The sequence below is a fragment of the Oryx dammah genome, unplaced genomic scaffold (assembly GCF_014754425.2).
Source record: "Oryx dammah isolate SB20612 unplaced genomic scaffold, SCBI_Odam_1.1 HiC_scaffold_11, whole genome shotgun sequence".
NCBI classification, from domain to species: domain Eukaryota; kingdom Metazoa; phylum Chordata; class Mammalia; order Artiodactyla; family Bovidae; genus Oryx; species Oryx dammah.
In genome coordinates, this window is record NW_024070195.1 from 22,419,614 (window position 1) to 22,441,393 (window position 21,780).

Sequence of the window (21,780 nt, forward strand, 5' to 3'; positions counted from 1 at the left end):
ATAGTGATGCTTTCTAAGGCCCACTTGACTTCACATTCCAAATTGTCTGGCTCTAGGTGAGTGATCACACCATCGTGATTATCTTGGTTGTGAAGATCTTTTTTGCATAGTTCTTCTGAGTATTCTTGCCACCTCTTCTTAATATCTTCTGTTTCTGTTAGGTCCATACCATTTCTGTCCTTTATTGTGCCCATCTTTGCATGAAATATTCACTTGGTATCTCTAATTTTCTTGAAGAGATCTCTTTGAGTGAACTCGAGAGTTGGTGACGGACAGGGAGGCCTGGCATGCTGCAGTTCATGGGGTCGCAAGGAGTTGGATGCGACTGAGCGACTGAACTAAAAAGCGACTGAACTAAACTGAGCTGAACTGATACTTTTTTCTCTCTCTCACAGTTAAAGAAACTATGTTTCAGCCTATCATCACAGGTAAGTAGTTTTTTAAAAAAAAAAATAACAGTATTCTCAATACTGTATTATGACTATGACTGTATAACATATACCAAAAACATTTTATAATGATTCACTTATTAGTGTATAAGGTATGCTACTGTACAGCAATTATATCAGTTATTTATTTATTTATAAAACATAAAGTAATTATCTAGCTCCTTTTTTGTTATCAATGCATAAGTCATTATACCTTTAAATAAATATGAATTTATTTTTTGAATTCTTTTTATTTTTTGATTTCCATTAATACATGTATACAGTGTTTTGTATCATATAAGGTGATATTAATGTAGGTACTGACAGATGATTCATCTTGTAAACAGAGGATGTAAACTTATGGTATCGATATATACAGTACATACTGTAAATGTATTTTCTCTTCCTTATGCTTTTTGGGGGCTTCCCTGGTGGCTCAGATGGTAAAGCATCTGCCTGTAATGAAGGAGACTTGGGTTCAATCCCTGGGTTGGGAAGATCCCCTGGAGAAGGAAATGACAACCCACTCCAGTATTCTTGCCTGGAAAATCCCATGGACGGAGGAGCCTGGCAGGCTACAGTCCATGGGGTTGCAAAGAGTCAGACATGACTGAGCGACTGAACTGAACTGAACTATGCTTTTTTAATATCATTTTCTTTTCTCTAGCTTCCTTTGTTGTAAAGAATACATTATAGAATACACATAAGAGGTGTTAATAAACTGTTTATATTATCCATAAGTCAACAGTAGGCTAGTAGCACTTAAGTTTAGAAAGTCAAAGTCATGGATTTTTGACTGAGTGTGGAGTTAGCACTCCTAACTCTTGCATTGTTCAAGGGTCAACTGTAGTAGAAATGTATGGAACTGGAACAGCAATAGTTTTTGAAAATAAGTTGATTTATAACTTGATATGTGCTCACCTAAGATGGTATGATGAAATTGAACTGAGCATCAGCATAGATATAATCTCAAAGACATCTTTTGCTAGTAGTTTAATGTATTTGTTTTCACTTGTCTCTTTTGTATAATACATTTTTTTATAAATTGTAAAATCATCCGTGTAGAATATAATCATTTTCTAAATTATTACACTTTTAATACTTGTCCCTATTGTTCAGTTCAGTCTCTCAGTCGTGTCTGACTCTTTGTGACCCCATGGACTGCAGCATGCCAGGCTTCCCTGTACTTCACCAACTCCCAGAGCTTGCTCAAACTCATGTGCAGTGAGTCAGTGATACCACCCAACCATATCATCATCTATCGTCCCCTTCTCCTCCTGCCCTTTCCCATCATCAGGGTCTTTACCAAAGAGTCAGTTCTTTGCATCAGGTGGCCAAAGTATTGGAGTTTTAGCTTCAACATCAGTCCTTCCAGTGAATATTCAGGGTTGATTTCCTTTAGGATTGACTGGTTTGATATCCTTGTAGTCCAAGGGACTCTCTAGAGTCTTCTCCAACATGACAGTTCAAAAGCATCAGTTCTGCACTCAGCTTTCTTTATAGTCCACCTCTCACATCCATACGTGACTACTGGAAAAACCAAAGCTTTGATTAGACAGACCTCTGTTGGCAAAGTAACGTCTCAGCTTCTTAATATACTGTCTAGGTTGGCCATAGCTTTTTTTCCAATGAGCAAGTGTCTTTTAATTTCATGGTTGCAGTCACCATCTGCAGTGATTTTGGAGCCCAAGAAAATAAAGTCTCTCATTGTTTCCATTGTTTCCCCATCTATTTGCCATGAAGTAAAAGTTATGACCAACCTTGATAGCATATTGAAAAGGAGAGACATTACTTTGCCAACAAAGATCCGTCTAGTCAAGGCTATGGTTTTTCCAGTAGTCATGTATGGATGTGAGAGTTGGACTGTGAAGAAAGCTGAGTGCCGAAGAATCGATGCTTTTGAACTGTGGTGTTGGAGAAGACTCTTGAGAGTCCCTTGGACTGCAAGGAGATCCAACCAGTCCATTCTGAAGGAGATCAGTCCTGGGATTTCTTTGGAGGGAATGATGCTAAAGCTGAAACTCCAGTACTTTGGCCACCTCATGCGAAGAGTTGACTCACTGAAAAAGACTCTGATGCTGGGAGGGATTGTGGGCAGGAGGAGAAGGAGATGACAGAGGATGAGATGGCTGTATGGCATCACTGACTCAATGGATATGAGTCTGAGTGAACTCCGGGAGTTGGTGATCGACAGGGAAGCCTGGCATGCTGCGATTCATGGGGTCGCAAAGAGTCGGACACGACTGAGCGACTGAACTGAACAGAATGGGACTGGATGTCACAGTCTTTGTTTTTTCAATGTTGAGTTTTAAACCAGCTTTTTCACTCTTCTATTTCATTTTCAACAAGAGGCTCTTTAGTTCCTCTTCACTTTCTGCCATAAGGGTGGTATCATTTTCATATCTGTGATTATTACTATTTGTCCCAACAGTTTTGATTCTGGCTTGTGCTTTATCCAACCCAGCAGTTTGCATGATGTATTCTACACAGAAAATAAATAAACAGGGTGACAATATACAGCCTTGTTATACTCCTTTCCCAATTTGGAACCAGCCAGTTGTTCTCTGTCTGGTTCTAACTGTTGCTTCTTGACCTGTATACAGTATTCTCAGGAGGCAGGTCAGGTGGTCTGGTATTCCCATCTCTTTAAGACAGTTTGTTGTGACCGACACAGTCAAAGGCTTTGGTGTAGTCAATAAAGCAGAAAAAATATTATTCTGGAACTCTCCTGCCTTTTTGATGATCCAACGGATGTTGGCAATCTGATGTCCAGTTCCTCTGACTTTTCTAAATCCAGCTTGAACATCCGTAAATTCAAGGTTCATGTGCTGTTGAAAGCTGGCTTGGAGAATTTTGAGCATTGCTTTGCCAGAGTGTGAGATGAGTGCAATTGTGCCATAAGTCCTGAATTTTTTTTTTTTTGCTCCAACATCTGGTCATTTGGGGATCTTCATGAGGCCATAGAGTATAGTTTAAGAGTGCAGCACTGATAACAGAGGTAGGTGATAAGTATCTGTGCCATTAGTTCACGTAATTTACGTCCTCTGGACATGCTCTGGTCAGATCCAAATGTTTGGTTTCCAGTTGTATGTTGAATTTTACTGCATGAATTCAACCCTATGTAATGGTGGATCTGACAATATCGAGCTTAATAGGAAGCCCCAGTTGCATAATCACTTGACGTCTATACTACATCAGAATAGGAGCTTTGAAAGTATTAGCTTAGTGCAAAAGCAATTATGGTTTCGGACTGTAAATATTTTTAAAGCATTATAACCAGGCTTAAACATATCTTCATTAACCAAAATAGGAGCCATTACAATCAACACATTCTTGCCAATAAGAAATAAGTCTGTTTAGTGAAAGTGAAAGTCACTCAGTCCTGTTCAATTCTTTGCGACCCAGTCCCTGGAATTCTCCAGGCCAGAATACTGGAGTGAGTAGCCTTTCCCTTCTCCAGGGGATCTTCCCAACTGAGGGATTGAACCCAGGTCTCCTGCATTGCAGGCGGATTCTTTACCAGGTGAGCCCCAAGGGAAGCCCACAAATACTGGAATGGGTAGCCTATCCTGTCTCCAGTGGTTCTTCCCAACCCAAGAACCAAACAGGGTGTCCTGCATTGCAGGCAGATTCTTTACCAACTGAGCTATCAGGGAAGTCCAAGTCTGTTTACTTCTGTAGCATAAAAATCTGTGCTTCGGGATTCAGTGTACTCTTGGAAATCATTTTCTGTCTCCTGCTGGTTGTGACAGTGTTTCCTTGCAAAAGGTTGTCAAAATCTTGAGGAAGTGGTATTCGATTGGTGAGAGGTCAGGGGGTTATGGCAAATGAGGCAAAACTTTGTAGCCCATTTCCTTCAACTTTTGAAGTTTGGTTGTGTGACGTGGGCATTGTCTTGGAGAAGAATTGGGCCTCTTCTGTTGACCAATGCTGGCTGCAGGCATTACAGTTTTTGGTGCCTCTCATCGATTTGCTAAGCATGTTTCTCAGATGTAATAGTTTCACTGGGATTCTGAAAGCTATAGCAGTGGATTAGACCAGCAGCAGACCACCAAACAGTGATCATGGCCCTTTTTTTTGGGGGGGGGGGTGCAAATTTGGCTTTGGGAAGTGCTTTGGAGCTTCTTCTCAGTGCAACCAAGAGCTGGTCATCATCCATTATCACATAAAATCCATTTTTTGTTGCACATCACAGTGTGATTGAGAAGTAGTTTATTGCTGTGTAGAATAAGAGTAGATGACACTTCAAAATGATGATTTTTTTGATTTGCAGTCAGCTCATGAGGCACTCACTTATCGAGCTTTTTCACATTTCCAATTTTCCTCAAATGCCAAATGACCACAGAATGGTCAACACTGAGTTCTTGGGCAACTTTTCATGTAGTTATAAGAGGATCAGCTTTGATGATTGCACTCAATTTGTTGTTGTCAACTTCTGATGGCCAGTCACTTTGCTCCTCATCCCCAAAGCTCTTGTCTACTTTGCAAAACTTCTTGGACCACCACTGCACTGTATGTTTGTTAGAAGTTCCTGGGCCAAGTGGGTTGGTGTTGTGAGTTGTCTCTTTGACTAAAAAGAATAGCTCAAATTTGCTTTTTGTCTAACATCATTTCTATAGTGTAAAATAAATATAAAGTAAACAGTAAGTAATGTCATTAGCAAGAATCATAAAGTGAGAAATGCCAATGAAAATGATGTATAACATAACCACATTTATTTAAGAATGTATTTCAATATCAAACAACAGAGTTCAATAATGCAAAACAGCAATTACTTTTACACCAACATAATACATCTAATTTTCTTTTGTGTGAGGCATTTCCCTGGTCCAAGACTCTAAAAGTCTGTATGCCACTCTTTTTTTTTTTTTTTGGCTTTCAGAGATACCATATGAAAAGTGCTTACCTATTACAGATACTACTAGCACCACAAATATATTTTGTTACATGTTTCAAGCAACATGATAGCTTTCACCACTGCTTCTACCTGCTAGAAATCTCTCTCTTGCTCTTAGCTCCATTTATAACTTACAGCCTTCTCAGTCACCTGATAGTTTATAGCAGAATATCCCATGTGGCATGTGCTGTCTCCAAATCCACTGGATTCCATCAAATGTTGAGCCTCTTTGTATTAAGTAGCAAAAATGAAATATGTTTTTCTTAATATTAGAGAGAATGTACAAGCGCACCTAAGATGATTGAACTTCTGAAACTTCACTTAATGTGGAGGGCCCTAAATCTTTGTAAGGTTTATCTTCCACCCTTTGACATGCATGCCATAGCATATTCAGACTTCTTGCAATTTCTTGCTCTTTAGATCTGATTTAGGGCTTCCCTGACAGTTCAGCTGATGAGAATACGCCTGCAATAGAGGAGACCTGGGTTGGGAAGATCCGCTGGAAAAGGGATAAGCAACCCACTCCAGTATTCTGGCCAAAGGAATTCCATACTACTACTACTACTACTAAGTTGCTTCAGTTGTGTCCGACTCTATGCGACCCCATAGACGGTAGCCCACCAGGCTCCCCCGTCCCTGGGATTCTCCAGGCAAGAACACTGGAGTGGGTTGCCATTTCCTTCTCCAATGCATGAAAGTGAAAGTGAAAATGAAGTCGCTCAGTTGTGTCCGACTCTTAGCAACCCCTTGGACTGCAGCCCACCAGGCTCCTCCATCCATGGGATTTCCCGGGCAAGAGTACTGGAGTGGGGTGCCATTGCCTTCTCTGAAGGAATTCCATGGACTGTGTAAACAAAGAGTTGGACAGGACTGAGCAACTTTCACTTTCACTTGGATCTGATTAGGATGGTGCCATCAATATTGCAGAATAATTATGTTCTGTGAAATATCAGGACAGTCAAGATTTTCACGGACTGTATTATGTCAGAAAAGGGAGAGTTGATTTAGATCCAAGGTGGGACAGTATGTCCTATTGTCCTCACATAAATGTGAATTGCTTTTAATTCTCCGTACTGATGGGGATTGAAAATGATACACTTAATAGATCAACCATATGCTAGAGCCTATATTAATATTTTCTTGTTAAGATTCTATAACAGATACACAGCTGCAAATGGGGCAACCATTTGTTAGGTTTAAGGTTATGCACTCTCATGTGCCTTAGTACCTCTGGTACTAAGTAGATGGGAGCCTTTATCAATCTATTCTCCATCTTCTGGTTCAAAGTCTGAACTAATCCATGCATTTTATTCAGGACACAGTATTGCTTCTGATCTTGGCTGATGAAAGGCAGGTCTATGGATTTTCCCTTGGCTTTTATTCCATTAGGGCATCAATAAGAGAATTCTTCCATTGGCTAAATACATCTGTCCTCATTATGCATTCAGAGACCATTAAATACCATGGAGCAAGTCCACAAGCCTTCTGGACTAATTGTAAACTGAACTTAGGCCAAGACTCCATTTATCTCCTATGCCTCTAAAGTGAAGGTGAAGTTGCTCAGTCGTGTCTGACTCTTTGTAACCCCATGGACTGTAACCTACTAGGTTTCTCCATCCATGGGATTCTCCAGGCAAGAATACTGGAGTGGGTTGCCATTTCCTTCTCCAAGCCTTTGCTATCATTGGGGGTCATTATGACATTTTGTGTGTCCTGCATCAAATAAGACTTGATATTGGATGGCCCTCACACTTCGGTCTCAGTACTTGTCTTTCCCCTTGTTCAGTTAATTTGGTAATTAGCCATAAGTTGCATTTAAAAAGTGAAAGTGAAAGTCGCTCAGTTGTGTCTGACTGTTTGCGACCCCATGAACTATACAGTCCATGGAATTCTCCAGGCCACTATACTGGAGTGGGTATCCTTTCCCCTCTCCAGGGGATCTTCTCAACCCAGGGATCAAACCCACGTCTCCTGCATTGCAGGTGGATTCTTTACCAGCTGAGTGACAAGGGAAGCCTTAGAGTGCATTGGAGAAATGCTAAGTAGAATATTTATTGTATATTCTTGAAGTGGCATTTCAAAGTTCTTTCTTAAGGGACCTTTAATTGATGGAATCTAGGTCTGAGAACAGACTAGATATGAGACCTGGGTGAAGGATCATTATTTTTATTGCCGTTCCCATTTCCATTTCACCAACTCAATATTTTTGACATGTCTTCTCCAGCAACTTTGTAGTTGTCTCTACATATGTCTCAACCCTAGGAAAATTATAATCTATTAGCCATCACCATAGATATTTGTGTATTAAGGTTCTCTCACTGCTGAGCCAGCTCGCTGTCCATTCTGTTAATTGTAACTGGATCCGGGTATTGAAGAGCTGCCATTTTGCCTCTGCTTATTTGAAATTTTATCATTCACATTCTTAGCAAGGATCTCAGTTTCTTGAAAACATCTCCTATTAACCTTGGTCTGCAAAGGACATTAAGCTTCCCCAAAATACTTTGCCCCTTTATTCTCTAGTTACTTAATTGAGTGTGTCCTCTGCGACATCACAGGAAGTGTGGTTAGATGATAGATTCTCTGTTGGTACATCATAAATCCATTCTAACATTCCTAACTCTGAGCCACATTATACTTTATTATTCTGTCAAAGCAACTAAAGCAATGCTATCATATGCACTATACACCAGTTCAGTTCAGTCGCTCAGTCGTGTCTGACTCTTTGCAACCCCACGAACCGCAGCACACCAGGCCTCCCTGTCCGTCACCTACTCCTGGAGTCCACCCAAACCCATGTCCATTGAGTCAGTGATGCCATCCAACCATCTCATCCTTTGTCATCCCCTTCTCCTCCTGACCTCAATCTTTCCCAACATCAGGGTCTTTTCAAATGAGTCAGCTCTTCTCATCAGCTGGCCAAAGTATTGGAATTTTAGCTTCAACATCAGTCCTACCAATGAACATATAAATTTATAAAAGTTTTATGCTACATCCCAAAAGTATTACTATATTAGAACTGAATCCTGCATTCTTTTCAAGAAGTTGAATTCCTAAGTACTACAAAAGTGTTCTAATGTCTATAAACTTTTCCCTACCCAGATTTGTATTCTGTTTCTCCTCTAAGAGAGGTACATGTTAGCCAGATACAGCAGATTTTAGAATACTTTATTTTCTCTTATAGTAGGGATCATAGTTATTGCTCTGGAGTTGTTGAGTAAGGACAATGAGAGATTGTGAAAAGGTCTGAAGCATCTTGCAAGGAACAAGTTTACATGATCTCTGGCAAGTGGAGTTTTCTCTCCTCTAACAAGAGGGAAGAGACTGCTTTTGTCAGTTTTAGAGGTTCAGAGAAATCTGAAAGGAAGTTCATGTTTTTGAGGTGCAATTGTACACAGATTCTCCATCTTAGGTGTAAAGTTATGGCTTCATCCCTTTCAGAGTCCTGACTTCAATATAAACAGTCTGTTGAGATGTGCATTTTTTCTTCTTTGCAGTCCTGTCAGTCTTATAACCAAGTCCTGGGTCTGATTTTCAACCCTCTTTCCTGTGTAGGATATGAAAATCTCCTTAAGTGCTTCCATGGAAGTTTACTTGCTTTTGTAGCATTCCCTAGTTATTGGTTCTCAAAGTTGCTCCCTGGACCTGCTTCATTATCATCAACTAGGACTTTATCAGAAATGCCAATTCTTGGGCCTTACCCCAAACCTAAGGAATTATAAACTCTGGATGCGGGGCCCAGAAATCTGCGTTTTAACCAACAGTTTGAGAACCATAGTCTTAGGCTGGTAATTGGCTGACTGACTGGAGCATACTACTCTTTGGGTTTTTTTTTTTTTTTTCAAGGCTTCCAAGCTAGTCAATGAAAGCCAGCAATGTTGACAATTATCTAAGTATCATTACCCTCATATCTTTCAAAGGCTAGATATACTCCAATGCTTCCTTCTATCTGTAATGCCAAACCACAACATGTAAGACTATTAGTAATAGTAATGTTAGAGCATGTTGAGTTACCACTATTCCATTTACCCCGATCAGTGGAGGGCTTGTCATAGTTTGACAGGTGAGTGACTTATTGCCTGAATACTCTTCTAAGAGTCTGCTTTCAAATACTGCTTTCAGACCAATTCAATTTAGGGCCTCCAGAAGGCAGAGCTTGAGAACAGAAATTAGATTCAAGCAACTAACTTCAAGAATAATGAGTGAAGGACAGGAAAATTGAGACAGGTAAGAAAAATAGACTGTATTAGGGCATATTAGTCAGTGTGTGCAATGGGAGATCAGTTCTCCCGAGACCTCCTGGAAAACATAAGATTTTTTCACATGAAGGAAGGTTTGCTGGAACACTTATCCACTTGCTACCATTCTCCCTTGTTTGAAAGTTTCCTCTTGGGTCATTAAATCTCTTGCATTTTTGAGCAGCACTTGTCTTTGTGCCAAGTAAAGTCCTACAGTATTACACAAGGCCTGGGGCCAACCAAGAAGACATATACAGCATGCTTGAGCTAAGACACTGTCAGGGTGGGTGAGATGAATCTGAGCTCACACAGCACTGTCCCCTAAAGTTCTGCAGAAATCAGAGATGGGCTGTGCATTGAGATATACTTCACCAGAGGCATCTATTTTAGAAGGTGAGATGTCAATATTGTATTGCACATTTGTAGCCACATTAATTGGGATGCGTTGGCTCTCCACAGAATCTCCTCTAGATGCTGTCTCAGAAGCAGAGGAGATGAGCTAAAAGAAAACCACAGACAAAATTGACGTTTATGAAAAGACAATCTCAACAGAAATAAATATAAAGAGAATTCTTGTGGTATTTTGCATAGTAAATATGAAATAAACTAAGACTCTCTCCTCCTACCCAAGGATCTTTTGAGAATAGTTGATCCAGAACAGGGAAGGGGATACCTCTTCCAATGATTTGTAATTAGACAAGAGCTTAGATAGATGCACGGAGACACAAATTATTAGATAGAAATACAATTAGATATATACATACAGAGAATATCTTTTAAAAGACAAAGAAAATCAGGAAAAGTAGAACAATCTAGCTTTATACAAGGAACACAAGCCGAAAGTTACTGGAAGTAGATAAAAGTCATAGGATAGAATAGGAGGTATTTTGATTTTGGAGATGGGAAACTCACCAACTCAGAGTTTTTAAAACATTAACTTGTTTCTTCTACTAAATATTGAACTCAGATTCATAATCAAAGGCTAACATATCAATTCTAGTTTGCAAGAGTTTACAAAAAATAAAGGAACAATGGCACAGAAAAAAAATAGAGGCTCAGAGGGTATATATGGATTTTCAAAAATTGATATCATTTTAAAGAAAAAAAAGCTAAGTGAAATAAAAATATGAGATGTGAAAGATCTTGTGCATCTTAATTCTTTTAAAAATATTTGTGTTTGTGAGTTCTTGTAGGTTACTATCCGGTAAGAGATATTAATGAGAACTATTGATTGAGAGAACATCAAATAAATCTACTTCTAGTATTTAGATAAAATCAAATGTGATTCATGATAAGTGGGTAAGAGTAGGGTGGATAGATAGAAAACAATAGGACCAGAATATTCAGGAAATATCTTCTAGCAGCTGTGTAAAAGTAAAAACATACACTAATGTAAAAAGCTGCATGATATTATGTTGTTGAAACTATCTTAGACTGAGATTAAGAATTCACCACTATGAAGTCATATAATAGATTGTAAATATCAGGGCATATCATAATTTTTCTTAGAGTCATGGCTTGAGTGGTCCATTTGACACAATGTATTATTTTTGGAAAGAAAGTGAAAATATTAGTCACTCAGTGGTGTTTGATTCTTTGTGACCCCCATGGACTGTAGCCCGCCAGGCTCCTCTATCCATGGAATTCTCCAGGCAAGAATATTGGAGTATGTTGCCACACCCTTCTCCAGGGGATCTTCCAACCCAGGGATTGAACCTGGGTCTTCTGCCTTGCAGGCAGATTCTTTACCATATGATTTTAAATGTTTTCAACACATTTCATTTCCATGCATTTGATTTCCTCTAGTTCACATTTTCATTTTTAAAATTATTTTAAAGTGATAAAAATATATAGTATAATTGCTGACAAAATATAGGAAGATGACTCAGACATATTTCACCACCTGATACATTTTTGTATGTGTGAGGATTAAATAAGATAAGCCACTTATCAAATTATCAAGTTACATGATAAGAACTCAGTGAACCAGAGCTTTGCTGCTGCTAATCTGCTTAACAATGTCTGTTTAGTTTATGGATCTCTGATTAAAATTTCTTTCTATCCATTGTCTATATGTACATTTTCTTAAGTCTATGTTTGTGGAATGATTTGGTATATAAGGAATAAATTATGAATAAAGTGATAGATACAGTGCCTGAAATTTGCCATCAGAATTTTGATAATTTAGTTTGTGTGCTTAGTTGCTCAGTCATGTCTGACTCTTTGTGGCCCCATGGACTGTAGCCTGCCTGGCTCCTCTGTCCATGTGGACTCTCTAGGCAAAATGGTCATGCCCTCTTCCAGGGGATCTTCCCAACCCAGGGATCAAACCCAAGTCTCCTGCATTACAGGCAGATTCTGTACCATTTAAGCCACCAGGGAAGTAACCGTTTTGGAAAAGGAATACTTTTATTTAAATGTTGGCATAAGTAATACTTTATCAAACATTGATTTGGATGAGAGAAAGGAGTCCAGGATTTTACATTTCTTGAAGGACTGGCAGCTAAAGAGTCACTGAAAGTCATAGACTTGTAAAATCTTTTTCAAATCTTTAACTTTGATTATTTTCCTCCTGTGAGTCTTGTTGGGAGACTCCCTTGGCAAAAGCTTATTGTAAATGAAAATACTTAGAAATGTAAAAGTGTATCAAGCTTTAAATGTATTAAAGTTGAAGAGCTGACAGATTTTGTTATGCTCCACAAATAGGAAAACTGGTAAGGAACAGAAAAGCATGAAGGTGAAGGAAGAGAGTACAGATTCTTTAAAAATTAACAACAGAAAAAGGGAGAAAGAAGGAAAAGGCACAAAGGCCGTCTTTCTTTAGGATGTTAAGAAAATACCACCAGTGACTGAGTGGAAAGAATATTTCCCCAAATCTTTTTTTAATCTGCTGGAAAGATAAATAATAGATAGTACATATTTCAAATTTGTTTTGTAATCTCAGGTTTTATGGGAAGAAAATCATATTAAAAACTGATATATCTGTACTGCAATATAAAGATAGACTATTTAAAGTGATGAGAAGTGGATCCAATTACTTTTCAAGGGAGAAAATGTAGATATATGACATTTCTTTTTTCTAAATGATATAACTTGTACTCTCTGTAAAACTTTGCTTCTATATTTTGATGTTTTGCTGCTGCAACGATCAACTGAAAAGTATCATCATCAGGATTATGATACGTAATAAACATTGAGTAGTTACTATGGGCCAGGAACTCTCTTCACATTAGTTTATTTTTTTGGCACATCCCACACATGGCATGTGGGATCTTAGTTCCATGACCAGGCATGGAACCCACACCCTGCCTTGGGAGGGCAGAGTCTTAACCACTGGATGACAAGGGAAGTCCCCATATTTAGTTTCTCCAACAGGCATTGGGAGGTTCTATGATTCCTCCACCTGCCCTCCATTTTTCAAAAGGTAATCTAAAGAAATAAATAAGAACAGTAAGTTTAAATAACTTCCTTAGATCACATATCATAAAGTGTCTGAGGAATAATTCAAGCTCAAAAATCAAGAGCGATAGTGGAAAGGTGGAATGAAGAAGAGAAAGGGAGGATGAAGAGAGAGGAATGAAGACTGAGGGATGGGAGAAAAGTATTCAGACAAATTGAGATACAAAACATAGAAATGAGAACAAAAGGAAAAAAGAGAAAGAGAATGTTATTGAACAGTAATTTATATAAAAATCCATGCACTAAATGTAATAAATGTGTAGTCTTTGAGAGCAAGGATAAAATAATCTCATAATACTTAGCAAAGATATTTTGAGTAGAAGGTGTTCAGTATTTATTTATGTAATATTTATAATATAAAGTTCTACTCAGATACAAAATATGAACAAGTTGGGAAAGAAAAATAGAGAAAATAAACTAGGGGTATGAATGATTAAAACAGATTACTAAATTTTGTATTTTTTTAAATATAGAAGGGAAAAATCTCACCCTTGAGCCCCTGAATAGAAAGTAATCAAATAATTCATACTGTCCTTCTCCCTGTCTCTGTGCAGGCCTTTGAGCAACTACTTTTGAACCATTGCCTAAAAAGACAATTGCTCCAGAAGCTATGTTCACAATTTGTAACAACAGCCACAGTGATTTCATCCTCCTGGGCTTCTCCGACAAGCCATATTTGGAGAAGACACTTTTCTGGGTGATTCTGATCTTTTATTGCTTGACTATTACAGGAAATTTGGTCATAATTCTTATCTCCTTGAAGGATCCAAAACTCCACAGCCCGATGTATTACTTTCTTTCCAACCTATCTCTGCTAGATCTCTGTTTTACCAGCAGCTGTGTTCCACAGATGTTGGTTAATTTCTGGGGTCCAGAGAAGACCATCAGCTACACTGGCTGTGCCATTCAACTCTATGTCTTCCTGTGGCTTGGGGCCACTGAATGTGCCCTTCTTGTCATCATGGCTGTGGACCGCTGTGTGGCAGTGTGTCATCCACTGCAATATACCACTATCATGCACCCAAAACTTTGTCTACAGCTGGCCGTCCTAGCATGGGGGACTGGCCTGATTCAGTCTCTGATTCAGTCTCCTGCTACCCTCCGGTTACCCTTCTGCTCTAACCAGAGGGTGGATGACATAGTGTGTGAAGTTCCAGCCCTCATTCAAGTCTCTAGTGCAGACACCATCTATAATGAAATCCAGATGTCCATAGCCAGTATTATTCTCCTGGTGGTGCCCTTGATTATTATCCTTTCTTCTTACATTGCTATTGCTAAAGCTGTGCTGAGAATAAAGTTAACTTCAGGCAAGAAGAAAGCATTTGGCACCTGCACGTCTCATCTTCTTGTAGTGTCCCTCTTCTATGGCACTGTCTCAGCTGTCTATCTTCAACCCAAGAGTCACTATGCTCATGAACAGGGCAAGTTTCTCACCCTTTTCTACACTGTTGCAACCCCGACTCTTAACCCGCTTATCTACACTCTAAGGAACAAGGAGGTAAAGGGGGCACTAATTAGACTAGGGAGGAGGACCTGGGATATTTGGAATAACTAAAAATGTTGGACTTTTGCTTAACCTGAGAAGAGAGAATGACCTTGTTCTCTCTGGGTCTTCAAAAAATCTGAAGATATACCTCCTATCCTTAAAGCAGTAAAGAGCTGCATTTTGTTCAAGCTTAGATGCATATTTGCTTCATGGTGCTGATCTAGGCACAGTATGTGGTAGAAATGAATTTATTTATTAGTCATATTAAAGAGCACATAATATAGTTGAATTGGGGCAATAAAAGAATCACAAGGTTGCAAAATAAATGACCAAGTAAAATGTCTCATGCCTTTACATTTATTTCTTTTTGCTTTGGTCTATTTTCCTCCAAACCCAACCACTACTTTCATCTAACTATCTAGTCCCAACAAGGCTCCTAACATTTTCAGAGATTGCTTAATAAACACTCAGGAAATCTAATCAGTGGTTCTTGGTTCTGAGTTATTTCTGCCTCCTTGCCTCAGTCTGTCCTTTGTCTATGTGTAATGTACCTAGAAATCCCCAGTGCCAAAGTATTTGCCAAGCAGAGGTCAGTACTTATTGTTCCTGGTACTGCTGCTGCTCTACAACCCAATGTGTCTAAGTTTCTTAGTGTGAGCTCCAATATTATGGGCCAAGAATTATGGGAATAGACTTCTTTTTTCTTCATTCTGAGTCTCTGTCATAATTTTTACCAGATCCAATTCTTACTCATTCATCTCAGAGATATTTATTGATTTTTAAAATTAGGCTTCCATTTTGTACTAGATCGTGGGTATATAATGGTAGATAAGATAAAAAAATTCATCAGTGTCATGGAACGTACTGTCCAATGGTATGAAGAGATATTAATCAAAATATTTTTAATTTATCAGCTTAATAGAGAGAGACTTGTTCTTCATCTCCTGCCTACATTGGATCACTATGCCACGTGCCTTTTGAATATTATCTATCAAAATTTATTTATTGATGCTTTTTAACTACTGTTTATAAGTGTTCAATACTCTAGTTTATTTCACTGAAATCCAGGTATAAATTGTTGATTCTCCTGTAAGATTGTCTAATCAAATATGCCTCCTTCTGTTTATGCCTAATTTATGATAGATGGAATTAGTATTAGACTGTATTCCATCCCATTTTCCTGTACTGATAAACTGTACCACTTGTTTCTGATTTGGAGATTTCATATCAAAATTTTTTTAAAAACTTAAATTCTTATTTGCAAACTTAAAAAACTATTGTTGCTCAAACCAACAGTAAACTGGTTAGAAATAACAATATTTCTCACTGTTGATAAGAGAACAATGGTTGTATAATAATTTTGTTATCTTTTCACTCAATTCAAAGTTTAAAAGGAGTAAATGGGAAGAAATCTAAAAGGACAGAGGTTGCTTTGTGATATTTTGCTTTAAGATTGTACAGCTGGAGCAGTTCTAGGAGTGATGAGATTTATGATGTGGACATAATAATGAGTTCCTGAGACTGAGAGGTGGTATCTACCTTAGAGATGGAAACAGGGATGCTGGCATATTCAAAAGTTCATCTTACTTTTGACACAGGCTGAAATGATACCAAGGCCTTTTGTAAGAGGAAAGCTGTGCATCTGATGCCAAAATGTAAATGCATGTGGAGAGAGGCCATGATACCAGTAAATGATAGCAGTAAGAAGGGCAGATATACAGTTCCTCAGACTTTAGAATTCATAAGATTCACATGCTATATGTGTTAAAAATTAAAGTACTTGCATTTCATACTCAGAATTTCTGATTTAAAGCATCTGATTGTGCCCTGGGATGGACATTTTAAATAACACCATGAGTGATTCTGATGCAAGCTGTCTAGGACCAATTGTGGGAAGTTCCAGTCTAGATAGTTGCTCAGCCAAAATGACATGAGTTTCAAATGAATCCATGTATTTTAAAAATAGGAGCAAAGGGAAGAATGGTCTAGAAATAGAATTAAACCAATAGCTCAAATCCTGCTTTCTGAAGAAGTGAGGGTGGGATTATTTTCTCATAAGGGAGATGTGGTTGAAATATTGTCTTCAAGAAAGGGTCTCAATTCAGTTAACACTAGGAGGTATAGAAAATGTTAAGTAAATTATTTGAGGATATAGCTGAATTATTAATTATAGGACAGGAGATCATAATGGTACCTTGGAAGGTTTTAGGAAGGATAAGGGCAGGTATGTGGGAAAGGAAAGGGATTCCACTATGGGAATAACAGCATGGAAAATGTAGATGTTCAAAATGCATTTACGTTTTGGGAGATGAGTGAAGAAATAGTGATCAGAGGCACTGTGGACTTAGCTTTGTACTGACTTTTTTGTTGATATGATTTGTTTTTCACTCTAATCACAGATTTTTATGGAATGTATACTGAGATCCAGGCACTGTTATAAAACCACAAAAAAGTCAGAAAATATGGATTCCTTCATAGATATTCTAGATAATAATATTTCCTTGTATAAATGACTAATTCAGGAAAAAGCTGGCTATGTTATGGATTCAGGCATTCTATTCCTTTGAAATTTAGTGTCATATTCTGGCACATGTGTTGTAGATGGTGGTAGATCAACCTTCTGATGGTTGCATGGTAAGTTCTGTTTATATATTGTGCTGTAATCCACCCGACGTCCAGAACATAGGACCTGCTAGAGGGCAGGAATATATGTTCACCAGTATAAAAACCATAATCAGTGGTATGTTCATATATGTACCTGTGTTAGTTTGCATGTCTGCCTTTTTTAGTGTGTAGTCATAAAAATTCAGATATACGTGAAAAAAGTAGTGCTTAAAACGTGGCTATTATAAAAGTTATAAATCTTGCCCCTTTTCAGGTGAACAGAAGGAGAATTCAGTAAGAACAGCATTTGAAACAGCAAATAAGAACAATAAAAGCAAAAGGCACTAATCATCAGAGAAATATTTGAGAGTATAGACCACAGTTTTTTAACAATTGGGCTTAAATTTACCTTTTGGATGCTTTTCTCTCTACCAACATAGCCTATGCTTTAACAACAATATTATTATTCTGCAAAAACATTCAAATGCCTATTTTGTCTGCCTTTGAATGTTACTGGATTTTTGTATCTGTTAATGTATTGTTTATACTTAAAACGTGATTCAACTGTTAAAATGTATTATGCCCTCCTCAATGCATTTTATTCTTTTATTAATGAACTGTCTAGAAATTTTTATCAAAATTCACATGTTTCCATGATACTAGCTTGAGGATGGAATCATCTGACTCATACTGTGTGGTAGGTGCTGAAATATTTCAGCCTCTTGATAAAGCTTGAATTGAACTATAAGGAAAACACTTAAAGAAAGGAACATGATTTATAGAACAGGAATGATTAGTGAGGACTTTTTCTTTACTTTCCATCCATTTTTTAACTTGAAGTATAGTCAGTTTACACTGTTGTGTTAGTTTCAGGTATACAGCCAAGTGCTTCAAATATATATGTGTATATATATGAATATATATATTCAGATTCTTTTCCATTATAGGTTATAGGCTGTTATAAGATATTAAATATAGTTGCCTTTGCTTTACAGTAGGTCATTGTTTATCTATTTTATATATATTAGTGTATATATATTAATCCCAAACTCCTATTTTAGTTCCCCGCATCCCCTTTGGTAACCATAAGTTTGTTTTCTATGTCTGTGAGCATACTTCTGTTTTGTAAAAAAGTTTGTTTGTATCATTTTTTTAGAGTCCACATATGTGATATCATATAATATTTATCTTTGACTTATTTTTCTTAGTATTATAATGTCTAAGTCATCCATGTTGCTGCAAATGGCATTATTTTTTTATTTTTACTCATTTTTTATGGCTGAGTAATAACCTATGGACTGCAAGGAGATCAAACCAGTCAATCCTAAAGGAAGTCAGTCCTGAATATTCATTGGAAGGACTGATGCTGAAGTTGAAACTTCAATACTTTGGCCACGTGATGCGAAGAACTGACTCACTGGAAAAAACCCTGATGTTGGGAAAGATTGAAGGCAGGAGGAGAAGGGGACGACAGAGGATGAGATGGTTGGATGGCATCACTGACTCAATGGACTTGAGTTTGAATAAGCTCTGGGAGTTGGTGATGGACAGGGAAGCCTGGTGTGCTGTACTCCATGGGGTCACAAAGAGTAAGACAAGACTGGATGACTGAACAACAACAAGAATAACCTATGCTAACCTATATTATAATAACCTATAACACTTGTACCAGAGCTTCTTTATCTATTTTGTTAATGGACATTTAGGTTGCTTCCATGTCTTGGCTATTGTAACTTGTGCTGCTATGAGCACTGGTTGGTGGAGCAGGAAATGGCAACCCACTCCAATATTCTTGCCTGGGAAACCCCATGAACAGAGGAGCCTGGAGAACTGCAGTCCATAGGGTGGCAAAGAGTCAGACATGACTGAGCACATACACACACATGAGCATTGGGGGGCGTATATTTCTTTTTTTGAATTAGAGTTTTCTCCAGATACATGCCCATATAATAACTCTATTTTTAGTTTTTAAAGGAACCTCCGCATGGATTTCAATTGTGGCTGCTCCAACTTACATTCCCATCAACAGTGTAAGAGAGTTCTTTTTTCTCCACATCCTCTCCAGCATTTATTATTTGTAGACTTTTAAATGATGACCATTCTTACTGGTGTGAGGTGAAACCTCATTGTAATTTTGATTTGGACTTCTCTAATAATTGATGATTTTGAGCATCTATTTATGTGCCTGTTGGCCAATAGCTAGTGACTTTGAAAGGCATTTTTAGCTTAGAATCAACCCTTGGCATTATAGGACACTGACATTAAAATATAAGCACATATTTCTAGGTATTATTTTCACTTTTAGGTAATAGCTGCTACTAAAATAATGTCACAATGAACTAAAGGTAACATGAGGCCAATTTCTTTATTGGAAATGCCTTGTGAAAAGATGTTAGTGTCTTACTGTTTCTTCAGAAAGTTTTTCTTTTCTAATCAGCCTCTTCAGGGCCCCCTTGAACTCCTTATTCCTTAGTGTATAGATCAGTGGGTTCAAGCTGGGAGTAACAATGGAATAAAAGATACTGAGTAGTTTACCCTCATCCTGAGATGGATTGTTTCCTGGTTGTATGTACATGTAGATAACAGTCCCATAGAAGATGGAGACCACAGTGAGATGGGAGGAACAGGTCCCAAATGCTTTTTGTCTCCCTGCTGCACACTTGATCTTGAGCACAGCTACAGCAATGAAGCTATATGAAACCAGAATGAGAAGAAGCGGTGGGAGGAAAATAAAAAGACACAGTGCAAATAAGATTTCTTCCATGACTGTGGTGTCCACATATGCGATTTTGACCATTGCAGATATCTCACAGAAATAGTGATCCAGGTGGTGGTTTTCACATCGAGGAAGACTCATAGCATAGGGAGAGAGGATCATGCAATTAATGATACCAATTATCCACGTCATGGTCACTAGGCCTTGACAGAGTTGAGGATTCATTATTGTCATGTAATGTAGAGGCTTGCAGACAGCATTGAATCTGTCATAGGACATCACAGCCAGGAGCATACATTCAACTGTGCATAATGTCACATCAATGAAAAGTTGAAAGGCACAACCACTGAAAGAGATTGTTTTGTCTTTACCCCAAACATTGACCAACATCTGTGGGACTATATTTGTGGTATAACAGAGATCCAAGATGGCCAAATTTCTGAGGAAGAAGTACATAGGAATTTGGAGACGTTCATCTAGTAATGGTAGCAGGATGATGGCGATATTTCCTATCAAGGCAACAGCGTAGAAGAAAAAGACAACCCCAGAGATAATCATCTCCAGTTGAGGCCTTCCAGCGAAACCAAGGAGTATAAAACCACCAAAGTAGCTATCATTGATCATTTTCTTATTTTCTTAATATCAGCTGTGAATGTAAAATATAACATATTGGAAATCATAGTGAGTATGTTTTTAAACAATATTGCAGATATATATTGCTAAGATAAACATCACACAATTAAAAAATTAGTATTTATATCTCATGATTATTCTAACTTTCTTGTTTATCTGATTTGGTATAAAATTTATTTCAAGGACACTTTGCCTCCAGAGTTTATACTCTCAATTACTTTGTCTCCTTTTATGTCAAGGCAAAAAAACTGCAGAAGTCTCAGAAGAAAATCTTGAGAAAAATGGTTGAACGAAGCCAGATGGACTTCCCTTTACAAATCAGGATGCTGGAAAGGAGGTTGGGAATCAGTGACAAATTGTTGCCTCCTTCATCCAAGGGTTCATAGAAAATGAAGGCTGCATAAATGTTATGACTTTTCCAACAGTTAAGCACAAAGGTTCAATCCTGCTGTCCATGTTCACTCTACTATATAAATCTTCTGATCTTATATTTTAAAATGCAAACTTTCAACTAAAAACTTGTATTTCCAAACATTATTTTTCTTTTTCCATCGCTCCCCAGAAACAGTGTTCTCTCTCTTTCATTGCAGACACAACTTTTTTCTTTAAAAAAAAATGTTATTTGTTTTAATTGAAGGCTAATTACAATATTGTGGTTCAACTGTACTTTTGATTCCAAATTATATCATTTCCGATGAAGTAATTCTTTTAAAATGTACCCATTTCTTAGTTTTATCTCAATCATTAATATTTATTTGTGTACTATCCCTCATCTTACAGGAGTTCCAGTTCTACTACTTATGCACTTAAAATGTTAAAAAACTTCAGGAGGGGGGATTGTGTTATTTTTATGTTTATATCCCTAGTGACTTTTCTCAGGATTAGCACATAAAAAAATCTGTAAACATTTGATGTTGTTCCAAAGAGACTTTGATGACCACTCATGGACATTTCTTTTCCTATCTAACAAAACTAGTGTCTTTTTTCGAACTCGTTTCTGCTAAGAAAATGTCTCTCAAGTGCACAAATGGATTCCTAGTTTCTAAACCAGTGGTCTTTTCTAAATTATTTTTCTGCTTGAATTCTCAATGACAGGTTAATATCTTCTATGTTAGACCTGCACTTTGCCTTCATAAACAGTTCTTTTTAATTTTTCACTAACATTTCCCTCAGTGGAATTTCCATTCTTTCTCTCCTTTCTTCCTGCATTTACAAATAACATTCTCTAATGGAATCCCCTTCGCCCAATATTTCCTCTGCCTCTGTGACTTCAGTTACTAATTCTGTACACATAACTAAGAATTCAGTTTTTTCTGGTCCCT

At 37.7% G+C, this 21,780-nt stretch overlaps 2 protein-coding genes across 2 annotated transcripts; one reads left to right on the plus strand and one right to left on the minus strand.

Moving 5' to 3' along the window:
• Positions 1-13,629: 13,629 nt before the first annotated feature.
• Positions 13,630-14,574, plus strand: LOC120869743 (olfactory receptor 2H2-like). Its single transcript, XM_040249020.1, has one exon. The coding sequence runs from the start codon at positions 13,630-13,632 to the stop codon at positions 14,572-14,574; it is 945 nt and encodes a 314-aa protein (XP_040104954.1).
• A 4,927-nt stretch (positions 14,575-19,501) lies between these two features.
• Positions 19,502-20,449, minus strand: LOC120870362 (olfactory receptor 2W1-like). The gene has a single exon (XM_040250021.1). It carries the CDS (start codon positions 20,447-20,449, stop codon positions 19,502-19,504), a length of 948 nt encoding a protein of 315 aa, XP_040105955.1.
• Positions 20,450-21,780: the final 1,331 nt, after the last annotated feature.